The sequence below is a fragment of the Apteryx mantelli genome, chromosome 2 (assembly GCF_036417845.1).
Source record: "Apteryx mantelli isolate bAptMan1 chromosome 2, bAptMan1.hap1, whole genome shotgun sequence".
Lineage (NCBI taxonomy): Eukaryota > Metazoa > Chordata > Aves > Apterygiformes > Apterygidae > Apteryx > Apteryx mantelli.
In genome coordinates this window covers 132,953,285-132,973,498 of record NC_089979.1, presented here as the reverse complement: position 1 = coordinate 132,973,498, position 20,214 = coordinate 132,953,285, and the positions used below count along the sequence as shown (strand labels likewise).

The window sequence follows — 20,214 nt, the reverse complement described above, 5'->3', positions numbered from 1 at the left end:
CCTTGCAGGCTGTGATACTTGGCATCTTCCCAGTAACCTAAAGCCTGGACACAGTGCTAATCTTCACAACTGCTGAGCATGCAATGAGAATACGTAATATTTCACCCCATACTGCCCTTCTTTCATCTCCACTTTATTTCTTCTTCTCTTTGCTTCATTTGTGTCATCTTGATTTCTACCCTGTGACCCTGTTCATTTGCAGAGAACTTCTCTATTTTCTTGAGAGATTTTTCTGATGTTAAAGTATCTTTCAACTGCAAAGCTCTCCCTTTGGATTGCTCCTTTCTGTGGGAGTTGTTTCGTATGTGCCATTGGCATAGTGGTGCAGAGAGAGATGTCATCTTTCTGAGAACTCAGAGCAACAGCAAACACACATATGAGCTAAATTTTTAATTTCTGAGCACACTGCTCCTGACACAGTTAGGCACTACAAAACAAACTTAACTTGCAACATAAAAGTAGACCTAATAGGGGTATTGTCAGATTCTGCAAAGCACTCACAGGAGCTCAGAACATTGCAGGTTTAAGTCTTTGAGTGCTACAGAAGATAATGCCATCTGTTATACAATATAATAGAAGGTTGCACCCATATTCAGAACTTATTCCGAGTTGCAGTTGCACATGGACTGTTATACAGAAAGGCACATGGCCTTCTGAAGAGCAGTAAAGGCATCATATTTGGACATGTGTCAGAAAAGCCACGCTGGTAGTCAAAATTACATTGACATCTCATGAGAAACACCATAGCTAAATAAAATGCTGTCTCACTGTTACAAGCGTTAATTTTCCTAGGATCTCAAATTGTTCATTGTAAAAATGTTAATCTTTAGTAATATTTGTATTATTGGTTTTCATAAGTAAAGTAATTTGAATCCATCATCAAACACTACTCACAAAACAGTATTAAAAGCAGCATTAAAATACATTTTTACTAACGCAAGTCAGCAGATTCTTATCTAAACTGCTCTGTGGAGAAACTATATTATAACCTCTACGTTTGTTCCGGGCACAATACGTCAGTGGGTGACATCAATGAGAGCTCTACAGGACGAACAACAGCAGAGCATGCACTAGAGATCTCCAGTTTAGATAAAGATTCTTTTAGTAGTCAGAGAGGAAAATCTTGCTTTCTAATTGAATCTTCTACCATTTGAACTGGTTGAAATTTAATACATGTTATTTTGAACTTGAGTTAGACTGATGAAATAACGAAACATGAATCAACCTGAGAATTCAGAAAATCCTAAATTTGTTGCAGAGATATCAGTGTGCTCTGCTGTACTAGTCACCTCCAGTGATTTTTGCTGAGCACTTTTAGTAAAGCTGCTTCTTTAAACAAATGAACTTTATTGTCTTCCAATTTTTCAAAGATCTATTCAAATTACCTTCAATTGCATGTTATGACTTTCTTCTGCAGCTTTTTAGTACATTGGCTCCCCCTTCTGTTCATTTGGTGTAAACAATAAACTGATCAAATATCGGTAGTTAATAAGTTTCTCAGCACTTACATACCTGCTTTTTGGAAGCATGTTTCCGAGGCTCACAAGAAAAGATTATTTCCCAGGTATCCCTATGAAGGACACAATAGTTGGTTTAATAAATAATAATAGCTGAACCCAAAACAGTGGTGTGTATAAAATAACTAAATACAATGTCATTGTGTGAGGGATTGTTAAAAAAAAGGCCCTTTTCCAGTGTATTTAAAAAAAGATTTTAAACAATGAAAAAGGATTTAAGTACAGCGATTACCTGGAAACTCTAACAGCCAGACCACTACAGAGTTAACATATTTGTAAATTAAAGAGTAGGGTTAAGCAGCAAAGTGCAAGAAACTGCATGCAGTTCTGTCAATACAAAAGAATTATAATTGGTAACAATAGTAGGCAAAATGAAGATGACCACTGGATGGGTAAGCTAAAACATTAGAATTTGTACATGAGGATCCGAATTAAAATCAGTGCCTATGCCAAAAAACTAAGGAGTAGAAAATGCAGTACTTTTCCTTCAAAAATCGCACTGTGAAAAATTCTAGATTTAATTTCAGTGTCAGGTAAACTGACAGAACAGTTGGAAATAAAAAGATGGAATCCCTTGAGGAATGCTGCATGATACAGACAAGCCTGAATTCCATTCCTCTCTGTTCTCTGAACAACAAACCAGCAGGGAAGGAGAAATGCTAGAAAAAAATCAGGTATTTGGATTGCCAGTAAGTCATTTCCCAGGTCCATCTCATGGAAACTTTTAAATCTTCAAATCACAGGTAAAGTTCTTTCACAGATTTAAAGCAGTTAAGAGGCACAAAACAAAGACCAAAGTAAATGATCACTTCTCAACACTCAGTAACTTTGGGGTGGTGTTGCCATTAACTTTAGCATTTTTAAAGTGTACATTAGTCATCTGGAAAAAAGGGTATGTATAGAAGGAACGTATTTTGCAGGTAAGACAAAACTTCTCTGTTAGTTAATACTTGACAAAACTATGAAAAACTTTGGAGACTGTGTGAAAATTTCATTGATTAAGAAATGTAATAGAAGATAATATTTGCATTGACCAATGATGACTTTATAAGCTTGTATTATATACTGGGACCTTTAGTACTACTTGACAGGAGGAAATGGGAGTAACATGGCAAGGAGACACAAGCAGAAGTCTACAAAATGAGGGTAAAAGGCAGCAGCAGAAGCATCAGCAGTGACAAGAAAGCAGAGGACATATCTGGAAGTATAGAGAGCAGCAAACCAGTAGGACCGGCACAAGAAAGCAAGAGGGCTCTGGAAAGTGATGGGAGGACTGCAGCTGTAGGCAGAAATGGGGGAAGAGAAGAAAGCAGCCAGGAGATGGGGGTGGGATGCAGGATATTGGGAAGAACAAAAAAGAAACATGGCAATAATAAGCCTTCCTCTTTTCAAAATTAACCAATCTGATAGCCTTCTGTGATGGAATGACTGGCTGGGTAGATGAGGGGAGAGCAGTGGATGTTGTCTACCTTGACTTCAGCAAGGCTTTCGACACTGTCTCCCATAACATCCTCATAGACAAGCTCAGCAAGTGTGGGCTAGAGGAATGGACAGTGAGGTGGATTGAGAACTGGCTGAATGGCAGAGCTCAGAGAGTTGTGATCAGCGTCACAGAGTCTAGTTGGAGGCCTGTAGCTAGCGGTGTCCCCCAGGGGTCAGTACTGGGTCCAGTCTTGTTCAACTTCTTCATCAGTGACCTGGATGAAGGGACAGAGTGCACCCTCAGCAAGTTTGCTGACGATACAAAACTGGGAGGAGTGGCCGATACACCAGAGGGCTGTGCTGCCATTCAGAGAGACTTGGACAGGCTGGAGAGCTGGGCGGAGAGGAACCTCCTGAAGTTCAACAAAGGCAAGTGCAGGGTCCTGCACCTGGGGAGGAATAACCCCATGCACCAGTACAGGTTGGGGGTTGACCTGCTGGAAAGCAGCTCTGCAGAGAAGGACCTGGGAGTGCTGGTGGACACCAAGTTAAGCATGAGGCAGCAATGTGCCCTTGTGGCCAAGAAGGCCAATGGTATCCTGGGCTGCATCAGGAAGAGTGTTGCCAGCAGGTCGAGGGAGGTGATTCTCCCCCTCTACTCAGCCCTGGTGAGGCCACATCTGGAGTTCTGCGTCCAGTTCTGGGCTCCCCAGTACAAGAGGGATGTGGCACTACTGGAGCAAGTCCAGCGAAGGGCTACAAAGATGATTAGGGGACTGGAGCATCTCTCTTATGAGGAAAGGCTGAGAGAGCTGGGCCTGTTTAGCCTGGAGAAGAGAAGGCTGAGAGGAGATCTTATCAACGTGTACAAGTATCTGAAGGGAGGGTGTCGAGAGGATGGGACCAGACTCTTTTCAGTGGTGTCGAGTGACAGGACGTGAGGCAACGGGCACAAACTGAAACACAGACACTTCCATCTGAACATGAGGAAAAACTTCTTCACTGTGAGGGTGACAGAGCACTGGCACAGGTTGCCCAGAGAGGTTGTGGAGTCTCCTTCTCTGGAGCTATTCAAAACCCACCTGGATGTGATCCTGTACAATGTGTTCTAGGTGACCCTACTTGAGCAGGGGGGTTGGACTAGATGATCTCCAGAGGTCCCTTCCAACCTCAACCATTCTGTGATTCTATGAAAATGGTACCAACTTTCTGAAGTCCCTTCCAGGCCATTTCATGGTTCTTTGCCTTCTCTCCTCTACTTACCTTTGACTGGGGGCATGCCTATTCACTCATTCTTTCTCTTCCCAGTGAAAGTCTTCCCAATTAATAATCCAACAGTTCTCAGCTCTTGCTGATTCTTTTTTTCAATGCAGGAATCTGAACCATTCTTACATGCTGGCACATCCTCATGCAGCCTCCCTTCTCATTCATCTTTAGTCTTCAGTCTGTACTTACTAATATGCTTCCTCTTCACTGCCTTTCTGCTCATGGAAAGGCTGGTTACAGTCAATTTAGGCACATTCCTGCAACAGCATCTGGATAGGAGAACCAAGGTTTTGAGGCTACCAGTGATGGGTAGGTGGCACCAACTTACTTCTAAAATTCAGTGTATGTGGTACATTTTTTCCTATTTGTCTGGAAGCACTACATCAGGGAACGAGTGAAATTGTTGCTCAACTCCCATGCTGCTGTTCACAATAGAAAAATCTTGAGATATAAGCCACGTAAAACTTTACCTGCTTTAGTTCACTCTATTAAAAACTTAGAAGTGGAAAAAGATCAATAAAAGCCCATGTTGCACAGATAAGAACTGTCAGATCTTTAAAAGAAGTTGTCATCACACAATCACTGCTGAATGGAATTCACTACTGAATGTTAAATTCGCAACAGTGAATTCCTGCAGGGAAATGTAAGGATGAGACACTATTCAATGCTTCTGTTCAACAGTTTTTGAGTGCTTATGACCCAAAGACTTGCAGCTTGATAAGATGGGGACAGCACAGTCATATGTACAGTAATATGGTTTAATACATGGGGAATGAGGAATGGGAAGATGCATCTGGAAAGTGGGTGATTCTGAAAAGGAACAAGGCACAGGGTCACACTGCCTAAACAAACATTGGCCCACAGTAGGAAGCTGCATTCAACAGTGTTGTGAGATATAAAATCAGTAGAGTAATGACTTCTGACCCTCACTGCCAGGTTTATTTTTAATCCAAGACTGTTCAAAATAAAACACATAAACAACCTGGAAGGAACAGTCCTTTTTCCCTGCTACAAGGTACGTGTTTTGAACACTGTGCTATAGTTAGCTCCATTTTCTTTCTGGCCCTCTTTCTGCATAATGACAGTTCCAAAAGAGGTAGAGAGTATTTTCTCCCCAGCACATATGTTCTGCTTGGTGGTTAAAGCAGCCTCCTGGTAATCTGTGGATATGAACCTGTATCCTGTCACACTGAGACAAGCATGCGATCCAAGTCTCTCACTTCCTGTGAGCGCTCTAACCAGAACCTAATTATTCAAAAGGTGACTGTCATCTTTTCTGTATTATTTCAGATAAAAAGAGCAATCCTGGAAAAACAACAATAACAACAACAAACCCCACAACCTTGCAAGTACTTATACACAAGCTGTGAATCATGAGCAGATGGAGATAATTACCTGGAATCCTGACTCACCATCGCAATGCTGGGAAGGGACAAGATTTCATACCCTTCCCCAAGGTTAACATTTCCTATTGCTAGCTCCAGCCAGCTCCCCACTCAAAATAACCTCGTTTTCAGAACAACAGTTGCAAAGTGTCCATCCCATATGCAGTAACATGGAAACTAGGCCCCAAAGAGTTTTTGGGATGTGTTTTAGTCAAAAGCAAATGATCAGGCTTAATACAGAAGTAAATGTGTGAATTTTAATGACCCCTGACATACAGGAGAGACCAGAATATTTAATAGTTCCGGAAGTATTATGAGTTTAATTTCTGTTCGCTCCCATAAGAGAAGCATAATGCATGACATTCCTTTTAGATCACTGATACCCTATTTTATACCAAAAAAAGGAAAATATATAATCCCACACAAGACTGTAATTGCAAAAGATCTATTAAAATGAACAAATCTTTAACTGAGTTGACTATCTACAATTGCATGAACTGCTATGAACAGAGCTTCCCATAATCCAGCTGTTCGTATTCAAATTTGAGTTGTTACGTTTTAAATAAGAGATTTCACCAGATTTCACCAGGTTGCATAAATAATAACCTCTATCATTTCAAAATTCCCATACACATTTCATTTTGGTTTTGAAAAGTCATTCTTCGAAAGGCCTTATTTGTGAAATATACATTTTGTTATTTTTGACAGTGGCAATCTTAATGCATTTGTATAACCACATGTGAAAATATTGCAAGGTCAATTTTAAAGGCATATCCCATCAAATCTCTAAACTGTTGGATAAGAACCATTTTTATGAGACGCTGTGAAGTTCAGCAACAGCACTTTAATTCCTCAGTTGGAATTGTAAAGGAACTACTGAAATACTGAGTGTCTAGACTGATACCAGTATCAGGAAGACAAAGATTAAAAACAGGCATAGTTGCAGCATATATGATAGCCAACCTCTGTATAAGTGATGAAGGATTACGAAATTGAATTCAGCAAAGATCAGGGAGGCATTCACCCACATCACAGTAACTAGTTTCTGTTTGCATCCTTTTATCTACAGGAGATACATAACTACATTACAAAGAAGTTTTTTTAAACAAATAAGCATCCAGCAGCATTCCAAAATGCATATCTATATCTATATATAAAGGGCCTGGTCCTTACTGCTTTACAAAACAAAGGCAAGCCTCTATCCTCCTACTCTGTAAAACTTGAAATCAAAGAACTAGTTTGATTCCACAACCAATTTGGACATTCCCCCCGCCCCACGAAACAGGCACTTGCATTCATATTCCTCTCTACAGGTAACGTATTTCAATATTCTTACACCGCTGATCTGCTAAGTAGAAATACTATAGTAATGCATTTGTCCAATGGTAATTTTTTACTATAACAAATCTTGTAAACCATTGCTGTCTAGGGTTGTTAAGTATGCATAGAAAGATGAAATTTTCAAGGCCACTCACATTGGGTTAAAAGAACCTTTTCCCCAAAATGTAGAGGATGAACCCCCCAGTCTAGAATTAAGTTCAATTTTCTTCATCTTCAATCGTACATACAAGCTGCATTGTCTTTGTACATAAGTCTTTGAGATACAGACAATATAAAACAAAACAAACTAAATCAAGTGTACTACTTACTTTGGACAAAGGATGACTGTGCTTTCTCTTGAAGCAGCTCTTTTGAAGGCACTTTTTTAAAAGCTGTTGCCTGTGCAGAATCAAAGACTTTAATTTAAATTAAATACTTCAGTGCAAAATACTCTTTTCTATAGTCTCTTTCCTCTCCACCTCAACCAGAGAAAAAGAACAACCTGAAGGTCACAAGTCTTGTGTGGTATCATAAAGGTAGTCCTACTAACAGAAAATGTCACAACTCTCTCCATTCGATCCACAGTCTTAGGCATGTTAGTCATCACAAAAGGCTACAGAGCTGGGTAAGGTTACAGGCTATATCCATGACTGCTTCTATCACCACTTTGGCGCAAGAGCTGACAAGTTCTATATAGCCATAAAGGTAGTATTATAAAACACCACTTCTGAAAATCGGAACAATTAACTACTACAGCCTGAAGGTATCTTTTGCAAGATTTTAGTAAAGAAGATGATGTTGGTTAATGTTAAGTCTGCCTTTCCAGTTGCAAAAAACAGCTGCCTGCACATTTAGTTTTTTTTTTTTTTTTTTTAAAGTCACAAAACAGTACTACCCATTAAGACAGCCTGCTAGTAATCTTAATTCTTTTCATTTATTAATTCCAAATAAGTCCTTTCAACTCAAACATTAAGCATGTTACTCTGTTTGACATAATTAAGCCATTGTCTAATTCTAAAACTCATCCAATTCTACCGTGCAGTTACAGCTTCCAAATTGCTTTGAATTGTTCTCCCCTGCCCAGCCTGGGAAGCACAGCAGAAATAGTGTGAAAGAGAACACTGGTGGAAGAACCTGGCTTTTCTATTTCTAGTTCAAACTAACTTACATCACTGCATTTCTAAGTATTTTTCCACAACTCCATCAGCATTTACTTTTTTTCATGCTAAGCTTTTATTTCTCTTGCTCCCTGATGATGTAAAGCCAGAAGTCAAACACACGGTTTTTCTCTACACTCACATTGTTTCTCACTTAATTTCAGACACATACAGCAAATAAGATTTTGAATTCTTTAATTTACAGTGTTGATCATTTTTGAATTGTGCCTTGCTGTTGGTACACAGTAAATACATTCAGCTTAACAATTCATTTAGTATGAAAAGATGCAGTTAGAACTTTTAAAATACCCTTTTACACTGTGCAAAACAGAACCTTTGGAAGTAATGACATTAGCTAAGGACAGGCACAGAGGAAGACCATTTCCTTTTAGTATACCAGTGCATCCATTCCTATACCCCTTCAGCAGAATTTACTTGTAACAACAGATTTTAGGTTAACACTTCTGTTGAAGTAACAAGACTTAGTAATGCTCAGCCTGGTCTTCAGCACTTATCTTTCCAGCATAGTACTTTTTTTGTTCCATTTATTAAGGTATGAACAGGTATTTTCTGAAGTTATTGAACAAAGGGTTTCAATAACATTTCAAAAACTGAAGATGTTTCTGAAGTAATCTTATACTCTTACTGGTGCATACAACTGTCAGAAAGTCTGGATAAACAGGTACCATACTTCCCCTAAATAAAAAAAAAAAAAAGTGGTTCGGTACAACTGCCATTTCACAAGTAGTACTTATGAAGTCAGATGAACTTGCATTCTTATCCAAGCTTTAGCCAGATGAATATATACAACCACACATTGCACTGGTCAGTATTAGAAAAATATTATCTTGTTTGTTATCTTGCAGGTAATGTAACAAATGATATATGTGGAAGGATGCCAAAACCCACCCTACCTTTTTAATCTTGAAGAGTTGGACTTCCAAAGCTATTATGCTGTCGACAATGACTCACATGATACTTTTTACAATGAAAAGGCAGGAAATGTTGATTTTTTTTTTCCTCTGTTTAATTCCATGATCAAGATTGACTGAACACCATTCATTGAAATCTACCCAATTACATAGTTTCCATAAGTTATGGCTGCCAAACAAGTGTGTACTCCAAACATCCACCACAAGCAACATTATCTGGTGAGTGAGACAGATTTTAAGGTTAGACACAGTACTGTAAAAATAGAAAGTTTAAAAACCATCACAGACACTTCCATTGCCATCTCCTTTGTGAAATAAATAAGGCAGCAGATAACTTTTATTTAGAAGTGGCATCTTTGAGATATGCTATTAAGTCTGCTCTCTCAGACTTCTTCTTAATACCCGCAAAAATCATCTTTGTTCCTGGGATGTACTTCTTCGGATTTTCCAAATACTCCATCAGAGTATCCTCACCCCAGGTGATACCTGGGGAAAAGGAGGAAGGAAAAAAAAAGATAGTTAGTGACTTTAAAAAAAAAAAAAAACCCTCCCCCCCCCCACACATTTGTTTTCTTGTCCTCCATGCTATTTTACTTTTTGACAGATGTGAATTCTTCTAGAGCTACCGCTGAAAACTCGTTTTTGTCCCAAGTAACTCAAAAGAGCACTTTCAAGTTTACCTTTATTCTTATTAGCATCTGTGTAAGAAAAGCCCTCGGCTTGTCCAGTTTTACGTCCAAACAGGCCATTCAGGTTGGGTCCAGTCTTGTGCTTGCCTCCTTTTTCAACCGTATGGCACTGGGAACATTTCTGGACAAAGATCTTCTTGCCCTTCTCAATATCTCCCATTTTCAGTACTAGACCAAGAACACATACAGAGGTTAATGTCACAATATCAAGGTCAACTATTCAACAGAAGCTTTAAAGGGGTCCTGTTGGTTTACAAAACCATATGTATTGGCCCATCAATCCAGACAATCTCCAGAGTGTTTCCACCCACAAGTTACAGCTCCTGGATTTGAAGATTAACATAGAATCATTGGACTAAGCAGAAGATATCAAAGTGAAAAATATTATGTTTGAATAGCAGGAAAAGCCTTTCCTCATCCAAAGTAATTGCTCCACAGCATTTAAATAGTGCTGAGATCATTTCTGAAGGGTAGAGTGATATTATTTCCCTTCCTGTTACTTAGCTTGAATATTAACAATAAGAAATCTTCCCAGTCACAAACAATCTCGTGTAAAAAGATCATCCTCATTGATATAATAGTAAGAAAAACAAACTAACTATCTACATTTTTCCATTTCTGCTGGAAAAGCGCCCCAGGACACAGCCTAGCAAAGGAGCCCAGGGAGGCAGGCAAGCAGCTGGCCTGCCTGCCTCCTGCCACGAGCTGGGATGCCTCCTCAGCACCTGCCACGAGCAAAGCTATTTGCATGCAGCGTGGCGAGAGTACCCAAGGGCAACCGCAATTCCCGGCTCGTGCTCCAGGCACGCCGAAGCTGACCTTGAGGCGAGGAGGGAGCCGCTCCCAGCGCGGGCAGAACCTCCACGAGAGCGGCGCTCCTCCAGGGCTCCAGGGCCGCGGGCGGCGCAGTCACCCCGCAAGGGCGCAAGGGCCCGGCGGCGCGACCGCCTCTCCCGAGCGGGTCCGGTCCCCCCTCAGGGCACCCGGGGACGCGGCCGCCCCCGCCACTAGGCCCCGCATTGACCCTCCTGCCGCAGCCCGGCCCCCTCTTTAGGCCGCGGCCCCCGGCTCTTCCGCCTCGCCGACAGAGGCGGGCAGCGGGCATTCCGGGGAGCCCAGGCCCAGGCCCGGGCCTTGCCTGCCCCGGCCCCCCCAGGGCCTAACGGTCCCGCCGCGCCACGGCGGCGGCGCGAGGCCAAGGCCGAGGCCGAAGCTCGCTCGCCGGCGGCTCGCCGCCCCTCGCCGGCGACTCCCCGCCGCCCCCCGCCGGCGGCTGCCCGCACCTGCGTGCCCGGCCGCCCCGCTCGCGCTGCGCCCACGGCGGTGGCCACAAGCCCGGCCGCCCCCTCACCGTCCCAGCGTCTGAGCCCAAGGACACGCCGTACCCGACCTATGTAAGCCGGTGTCGCTGCAACCAAGCCACGCCGGCGGCGGCCCGCCCCTCCCAGCGCGGCAGCCAGTCAAGGGCCGCCCTAGAGACCTCTGGTTGGCTCTCGCGCCCGTCCGCCAATATAGACGTCACGGCGCTGGAGGCTAGGGGGGTAGGTTGCGGCGAGGGGGAGCCGGGCTGCTTTCTCCTTCCCCCTCCCCCCTCCTCCTTGCGGAATGGTGTCAGACGTAACGCCGGTGCGTAAGGAGCGTCAGGGAGCACGAGCTCCGGGCAGGTCGCAGGCGCGTGCGCACATCGCAATGCGAAGGAAGGGTCACGAGGCGCCTCGGGGAGGCTGCGACCTTAGCCGGCGGTGGGCGGGGCCCTGCCCGTGACGTCGCGGGGAGCTACCCTCCCCTCCCCCAGCACAGCTCTAATGGCCGTTGCCGCCCGCTGGATCTGGGGGTTTCAACTTCTGGCACCTTCGAAAGATGAGGAGATCACCATGAGTGCGGGTGCGTTTCTTTTTTAAGTCAAGGGCTAAAGCCCCTACTTTCAGGCTGTTGGATTTTAGAGAGTTATTTAAGAGAAACTGGAGAATAAAGTGATGGAAGTATCACACTTAGCAAAAGGATGCTAAAATCTTACAAACTTGAAAAAGGTAAGAGCATTATTGAAGGTGCCACCACAAAGAACTGCAGAGGAGGCAAAAGCACATCTGGATCTTAGATCTTATGTAGGATACTAAAATCTTTTGGTTTTGAAAAAGCTAAGAGTGTCATTGAAAGTGCCACCTTAAGAAAAGAGGAAGGTACCCCAGACATCTTCCCAGCAAGCTGGACAATGTTATGTAGCTTTAAAAAAAAAAAAATTGATATCAGTAAATTACAGATGTTTGAAACAGGATATGAATATTGAATTTCAGATGTGACCACCATCTTCTTTCTGTCCTTGACAAAGAGAATGAAGAGCTCTTAGAAGAAAAAGTCTAGTGTAATAATGTCCAGTGGTCAAAAGGCAGAACGTCACAAAAGGTAAACTATTTTGCCCTAACTATTGATATTAAAAAATGCCAGCATTTCTTAGAACTGAGAATTTCCCAGAAGTGCCTGGCATTGAGCAAGAGTAGCATTTTTTTTGCCTGCTCTTGTTCTATGCTGGAACTGATGTGTGATCATGCACAAAACTGGATGACTTACTGCCTTGTGCACCAGAGCTCACCTGGAGTGCCAATATGAACAATGAAGGAGTAAGGACAGAGTAAAACACAGCAAAGGTTCTTCTGGTGTCAAAATTTTGCTGGCAATTTATAAGACTGTTCAGCCAATTATCCCTTCTAATTTAGAGAGTATACATTTTATGCACTGCTTATCATGTCTGCAGCATCAAACAGATGTGTTTGTCTGGTTATTAACACTTCATCACTAGGTATATACATAATATGATACTAAGCTATAACAATTACCCTATATACATTGTAATCTTCTTGACTATAAACTTACTATAATAAAACTAATTTGCTTATAATATATAGCTAAATTCATATATTTTATGGTGAGCTAGGTAATATATGTGCAATTGAACCACCTTGACTTATGCTTCTCCCAAACTCAAATCATGCCAGGCTCCCAGAATTATGAGGTTGACTGAAGAGATGTTTGTTTAAAAATTAAATATATTTTCTGTTTCTTTTATTCGCTGTCTGATTTTGAACATTCATGATGTACTTGATATGTGTTTTTAGACTTTTTACCATGATTGTATGGGCTATAGACTGTAAATTTTTAAATAAAGGTTGAGTGTCTCATATGATTCCAGAAGCCAACTTTATGAAACTTAATATCACAAAACTTATGATAAAACCCCTGGTTTCTTTTACCTTTAAAAGAGGAATGAGCTGAAAGCACCTTCTAAGCTGCTTTAAAAACTGACAGTAATTCTTAAGCTTCCTTAAGCACTTGATTTGGACTGATGCAAGCTTCTTTGAGCACTCAGTGTGGACTGAAGCCCACTGACATCCTTTCAAAAGTTCTTCCTTTCTTATTTTCACAGAACACAGACTTCAGTTGTTTGTAACTCTCATTTCTAGTATGTTTTGCCTTCTAAGCACGGGTGTGTTCCTACTGAGCGTTACATGTTAAGCTTTACAGCTAACCCCTCTGATGCATGTGCAGAGACATTGTAGCAATGTTATTTTTATTTTTCTGGGGAAGCTGTTTTTGAAAGTTGTGCCTTAATTCAATAGAGTTGAATGCATTTTTGGTAAACCTTTAAAATAATAAAATTATACTCTCAGGGAACATATTAGATCTGTGAGACTTTCAGACATAAAGGTGAATATGCTAAAGATCAGCTTGTAAAATAAACAGGGGCAGAGAATCTTCTCTGTCTCACACCTAACTGTTCAAGATGTCTACTTTATGAGTGACTGACTCTGGTTTTGATGTAGTACCATTTTACACAGGTGTAAATGATAAAAAGAGTATTCATGGGGTTGCATAATTTTTGTATTGTTTAGTAGAAGCCGATATTCTGCCTAACATATACTGGTTTAGAAAATGTGTTTTCACGAGTAAGAATGGGTATCTCAAATAGAGAGGACTTGACTTAATTCATTTGAGTCCATTTGGGGGTTACATAATCATGAATCTGGAGCAATGCAGTGATACGTAAGAACTGTGCTATGAGTGAAGTTGAAGGTGCCGGAAGGGGGGTTGTTTATGGTGCCCAATGTTTTACTTTTTGAAACATTCTTCAGTAGGACAGATTAGTAGTGAAATTTTACCCTTCTCTGCTACATATAGCTGAAATCTATTACTAATTAAAACAGAAAAATAGCCGAACGGTTCTTTTAAGAGGTACTCTTCAGATGAAAGAAGAAAGATGGCCTTGTGGGACTAGTTTGGGACCCGGGAGAACATGGTTTATTACTCAGTTCTGTGATAAAGTTCTTGTTTGGTCTTTGGCAAATACCTCAGAACCTGTTCCTCTTACAGAAATCATCAGGAATTGGAGGCTTGAGTGCCTTGGCCTCTTTTCATTCTATCACTGTGTGGAAATGGACCAAGCCTGAATTGCTGCTTGTTAGCAACTAACTATTCAGTATTGTTGGATCAGTGATCTGGTCTGCAATCATGGTGCTGTGAGCTGGTTTTAAGATATTGCCATGCACTGAGTCATGAATCTTACCAAGTCATAGAACAGTACTGACAAATTTGCGCCATGAGCATTTCTGAATTGTACTGACACTGTTCAGAGAACCACATGTTTTATCTTTGCTTTTGAAATTGTATAGGAGGAAGGAGTAGCTCTCCATAGTTTTTCCAGTCTAGCTGAGCTAGGCTGGAACCCAGTGCTTTGAGGGTCACTTTTCAGCAGTGTTAGGGTGCAAGGAAGATACTGATTGTCTTATGTTTGTTATTTCTTTCAGTGGGTTTTTGGACAGAGTACAGAAAGCTGTTCAGCTGTACTCCAAAGAGGTGAGGAGCAAAGATGAAAGACATGTTAGACTGAAGAGTGGATGAAAATGCCTGATAAATGGTGTCTCTCAAATCTTTACTGCCTGCTGTGTTTTGCAAAGTCTAAGCTGGAGAAGGTAAATGTGCTACTCTTTGGAACAGCTGGAAAGGCAGAGTCTCTGAGTTACTGCAGTTGATTAGGGTCACAATATATTTAGGCACCTTCTTAAGGCAAAGCTAAATTTGTCTGTAACATGTACTTTTGTGTAGCATTTTTATCAAACAAGTCCTGGTTGGATTCTAAGCTCTGTTTATGGTCATGTCACGTGGCAGTGTATTTATGCTTTCTGCACTTCTCTCAACCAATGTTGATACTTTCTACTTTTTTTTTTTTTAAATAAATGACAAGAGCTGTATTAAACTGAATATTTGGATTACATTCAATGCATATTTGTCATTAGTGGAAAGATCAAAGCTATTGTCAAATTAAAAAGAATTGTTGTATTGTCACATGTCTGTGTTTTAAGATCACATATTTGGGAGTGTGATATAGAAATATTTTCTGCTTCTTAGGGTGCAGTGTGGCAGTTGAAGGATTTGATCTTAGCAGAGGAAGGAGGACCTTAGAGTTCTTCCTGTATCTACTGTGCCTGTGGTTTTGTAGGGTGAGTGTGGAGGCAACTGTCTGGAACTAAGGAAGAAAAGGGGTATCCCACTATGAGAGGTTTCAGGAGGACAGAGAGGCTGAAAATTGTTGAGTCAGGGTGTTGTTCTTAGCTCCAGCTGGCACAAGGTGAAGCAACACTGCATATCATTGCAGTAAACTGTTAGAAAAATGAGTGGGCCAAGGCCAATTGAATGTTAATGTTTAAAGTGGGACATTGCACACTTCTGACCTCAGGGCAGCAAACAGCAACAGGTAGCACAGGTAAAGAGACACCAGCCAGTCCAGGCACAGTGGGCAGCTGGAAGACTGCCAAAACATTTGATCGCTGAAACAATCGCACAACATTAAAATGCTATGACTTACTGAGTGATAAATTTCATAGAAGCACAGAATTGCTGACGTTGGAAGGAACTTCAGTAGATTGTCTAGTCCAACCTCAAAGTAGAGTCAGCTAGAGCAGGTTGCCCTGGACTGTGTTCATTTGGATTTAGAATATGGAGACTCCACAACTTCTCTGGGAAACCTATTCCAGCGTTCAACCACCATTACAGTAAAACAAAGTTTTTTCTTATGTTCAGATGGAATTTCATATGTTTCAATTTGTGCCTGTTGCCTCTTTCCTTTCACTGGGCACCACTGAGAAGAGTCTAGCTCTGTTTCCTTTATTCCCTCCCATCAGATATTTATACAAATTGATAAAATCCCCTCTGAGCTTTCTCTTCTCCAGACTGAAAAGTCCCAGCTCTCTCAGCCTCTTCTGGTATGAGAGATGCTCCTGTCCTCTAATCATCTTTTTGGCCCTTTGCTGGACTCACTCCAGTAAATCCATGTCTTGTACTGGGGAGCTGAGGACTGGACACAGCACTGCAGGTGTGGTCTCACCAGTGCTGAGTAGAGAGGAAGGATCACCTCCATTGACCTGCTGGCAACACTCTGTTTAATGCAGCTTAGGAGACTGTTGACCTTCTTTGCCGCAAGGACATGTTGCTGGTTCATGTTCAACTTGTTGTTTACCAGGACCCCCAGGGCCTTCTCTGCAAAGCCGCTCTCCAGCTAGTCATCCCCAGCCTGTATTGGTACATGGGGTTATTCTTCCCCAGGTGCAGGACTTTTCACTTTCCTTTGTTGAACTTCATGAGGTTCCTCTTTCTGTGAGCTTCCCATTTCTCCAGCCTGTCGAGGTCACTCTGAATGGCAGTGCAACCATCTAGCGTGTCAAATTTATTGATGATTTTAACAGGTATGAAAATATCAAAGTATTTTTTGTCTATTCTTTGATGCTAGAGATTTATGTCATGTGGATGCAGGTTTCTTTTATAGTCATTTAGTTTGTGGTGAAGTGTCCCCAAGGCTGGTGTAGGTAGAGGTTTCTGTATGATTCTCAACAGCTGGCCTGTAAGGTGCTGAGTAGATTAAGTAGACCTGGTATTCAGTGTCATTATTCTTCAACTCAGCACCCATGTTAATAGTCCTGATTGTGTCCTCTAAGCAGAAGAGGCTTCCTCATACTAGCTCCGAACCATGAGAACTTCTTCATAGAGTCTGTTATATTGCCCCATGCTCATAACTGGAGCTCTTTTTCCTTTGTTCAGAAACTGGACTGGCCTGCCCAAGTATCTGTTTTAGTAGTTACTTGTAGACTGATAGAAGTTTAGCGATCTGTAGACTCACAGAAGAATATATTGAGCTCTGGGATCTTAGTATAAGATGCACAGGTGTGCACAGCTGCTCTGTAATCAGTTCTTAGTTCTAAACTTGTAACACAGCAGTGGCATCTAGTTAGCGTGAGTGTAGAGAAATAGCAAGTACAAAACATAAATGCATAAATTCAGGTAATTTATAGTAAAGCCTGGGATAGCAGGGGCAGACTTCCAGATGCAAGAGTTGTCCCAGGATGGGACTGCATCAACATCTGTTTTACCATCAGAAAACTCATTCTGAATCCCTGTAAACCCATTCTTGTAGTGTTAGTAGGCTAAAAAGATAGATGATTCAAGACTGTAATTTTTTAAAAAAGAACATTTTTGGACTCAAGGCCGAAACTACTTAAGTTACCTCACAAGTACTTTCAAATTTCAAAGATACAGGACCTATCAATTTGTCAGAAATTTATTTTTTCTTAAATATATAATTTTCTTGCTTTCAAGGTTTTGGAAGAAGCTTAAAAATGAATATTAAGGGCTCAGGAATTGAAAGCGAAATAAAAGGTAGATCAGCATTTTAAGCTTCATAATTTTAAAGCTAATCTCATGCTATTGTGGAGTCTGACTCAGTCTATTGGAAAGCTTGAGACAGTAGAAGTATAATAAATGTCCTTGAGCACTATCCGAGAGTCTGATTCCATCCAACAAAAAACACAGTTCAAGAGCACTAATTTTCATTGCCCCCAGTTTCTGTTTGTAGGTGGCAAGTAACTGGTCAAATCTGCCACATTTTCCATTTAATTTTTAATAGTTTTTCTTTCTAAGGAATCGAACTGTTGCAAGGATTTCAGCCATGTCCTGTTGAGAGAGGATGACAATTGCCTGCATTGATAGTACCTTGCTTTTGCGTATCTGTTGCAGCCAAAGATTATTGTCTTGTCATGTACATGATCAGTTGGGACATTATCTTTTAAATAATCCAAACTATAGAGTAAGAAGTACTTCTGTAGCAGCTTAAGGGAAGATATTGTCAAATTACTCTCCAAAACATCAACTTAGCCTTGAGAAAAGCTCCAAATTAAGACTCCTTTTATAAGGAGATTTCTATCGTTCAGTCTCCCTATGTAATGATGATATGCTAATCTAACGTAATCTACTAAAGCCTATGTAGTTCTTGTATTTAAGAGAGGTGAGACAGCAGGACCTTTCTTAAAATAAGAGCGCTAGAATGGGCCTATGATTCAGTTGAGAGTCATTAAAAAATAAAGCCTGAGTTACCTCAGAATTTTCTAAGGAGAAACCACTGATAACATATACAAATAAGGCCATAATCTGGCACATTTTGATCTGTTCTCCCACAGAAGGAAAATTAGTGTGGAATGGGTGGCTTAATGCTTGTAAGTGTATTTGCAATTCTCTGCAGAGCTACAGTGGCTCTGTGTACAGCAGCAGAAAGATCTGTTGAACGTGAAGCCTGGCCAAGTGAACAGATAACAGGTTCACGATTCAGGGGTCTGCAGGCAATCTTCTTGACTGAGAGGACAGCACATACACCGCAGACAGTAGCACCCATGGGATGTTTTTGTCAGTGGAGAGATGGGATTCCTCCCTGAAGAGATCTTCCACTATTTTTGCTACCTGTTGTGCTAAGTTTTTGAGACATTTTTAACCAAGTAATCACCTGGATGGTAGCTTTAGAACCAGGTTTTAATATCCCAGCTGTATTATCTGCTCATTTTGCAGTATGCCTCTAGGAATGTGTCAAGCGTTATATCAGAACAGATTAGTGGTCCAGTGCTGTTTCTCACAGTGGCGATGCTGGATGCTTCATAGGCTCAAAAAACTGCCCATGATGAGCTTATATCTTAAAGCATGATGTCTCAGAGCACTGAGAACATTTATCCAAACTACTAGGATTGCAGATTTTTTCTTATGCTCTTAGGATTTGTCTCTAATTCTTTTTAAATGTTAGTAAGTTCTCTGCCTTAATCATATCCCAAACAGAATATTAAACAGGTAAATTAAAGTGTACTTTCTGAGTTCCTTGTTTTGATCTGATTAATTTGACCAAACAAAATATCCTAGAACTTTTCAGAGCTTTTCATTATGAGACCTAGAGATACAGAACATAAAAGATTGACAGGACTTTTCTGTAGTAAATGTGTTATATGCTTGTTGCTAAATTTTAGTGTCTTGTTGTTGTTGTTGTTGTTGTTGTTGTTAAAGGTCAAGCTCAATCTTCACATAATATTTCTTCAAGTGTGTCCAATCTCCTGATTTTAATACTTGTTGTTCTTTTCCAGACTTTTTTTAAATTTTAATTTGTTGCTTAGGAAATGTGCTTAACAAAACTAAATGCAGGATACACAAGGCTTGATAATATTCTGTCTTCCCTGCAGCTTAACATCTCTTCTGAATGGTGCTACAGACTGAGTGGATGTTTACACTTATTTTGAAATCTTTCCTCCAGGAGGTAACAACTAATTTAAAACCTATTTGTGGCTGAGTTGCTTTAAACTGTTCCTTGCAGTATGTCCCTTCATACCTGTCTTTTAAATTCCATCTGTCATTGTGCTGTTCAGTTATTTTTATACTACATCTTCTAGATAATCTCCTGTACTCTTCTCATATCCTAATGAAAGCCTTAATAGCCTCTGTTTTAAGAACCAAAAGTCTGATTGTTTTTGAGATGTGTTTATAGGTGGGATATGAGGGTGAGTATCCTCCCTAAAGGGACATGAGCTCTCTGACTCCTGTTACATCATCTCCTTTATCCTCTTGGTAAATACTGAGCCCCTTTGTACTCTGAATGCAGAAAATAGTGCACTGCTGGGGCACTGTCTTCTGACTGGCCTTCTGAAGATCTCACATGTAAATAATTGGTGGTTTGTGTTTCTGCCATGATTCTTTGCTAGTATCTCTTTCAGGAAAGGAAAATACAATGGATAATGACTAACTGGAAGCATGGCTCTGTTTGAGTCGTATGTTCAGTGTGAGTATGATCCTGGCAGTCTGCTGAACTGTGGAGATTTGCTTGGAAGGAGAGGGTAAAATACGTGATCTCTTAGTGGGACAACTTAGAAGACCTGCTGTGAAGAAAGTCTCAATGAAAAATGCAATGGTATTTTGCTCCCTCTTCAGCTCCTCTCTGGGAAACAGCTGAATAATCCCTCATTCAAGTAACCAGCTAAAAAAGAATAAATGGCCATGTGATGTTTCTGCCTCTCTAATCCCTGTTTAGCTCCTAGGTCCTTAAGATAATAATTGAACCAATATTAGTTATGTTGGTGAATTTTAGGTAGCAACAATATTAATCTCCTAGCACACTGAAAATAGCAATTTAAGCTTATACTTTGTGTCCTCTGTGCAAAGCCATTGTTAATCCATCA

The 20,214-nt window shown here is 40.9% G+C and overlaps 1 protein-coding gene and 1 long non-coding RNA gene across 3 annotated transcripts; one reads left to right on the top strand and one right to left on the bottom strand.

Annotated features, from left to right (window-relative positions):
- Positions 1–8,245: 8,245 nt before the first annotated feature.
- Positions 8,246–11,142, bottom strand: CYCS (cytochrome c, somatic). 2 transcript variants are annotated; one of them, XM_013941367.2, is made up of 3 exons: positions 11,040–11,142; positions 9,680–9,856; positions 8,246–9,485 (listed from the first exon to the last, which is right to left on the bottom strand). In XM_013941367.2, the coding sequence occupies exons 2-3, from the start codon at positions 9,846–9,848 to the stop codon at positions 9,337–9,339; spliced, it is 318 nt and encodes a 105-aa protein (XP_013796821.1). In that variant the 5' UTR covers positions 9,849–9,856; positions 11,040–11,142; the 3' UTR covers positions 8,246–9,336. The 2 variants fall into 2 exon arrangements, with proteins under 2 accessions (XP_013796821.1, XP_013796822.2); XM_013941368.2 differs by lacking the exon at positions 11,040–11,142 and adding an exon at positions 10,508–10,872.
- Positions 11,143–11,470: 328 nt separating this feature from the next.
- Positions 11,471–15,013, top strand: LOC106483450 (uncharacterized). Its single transcript, XR_001292394.2, has 3 exons — positions 11,471–11,572; positions 11,983–12,091; positions 14,488–15,013. It is a non-coding gene; the product is annotated as an uncharacterized lncRNA (long non-coding RNA).
- The last annotated feature ends 5,201 nt before the right edge of the window (positions 15,014–20,214 follow it).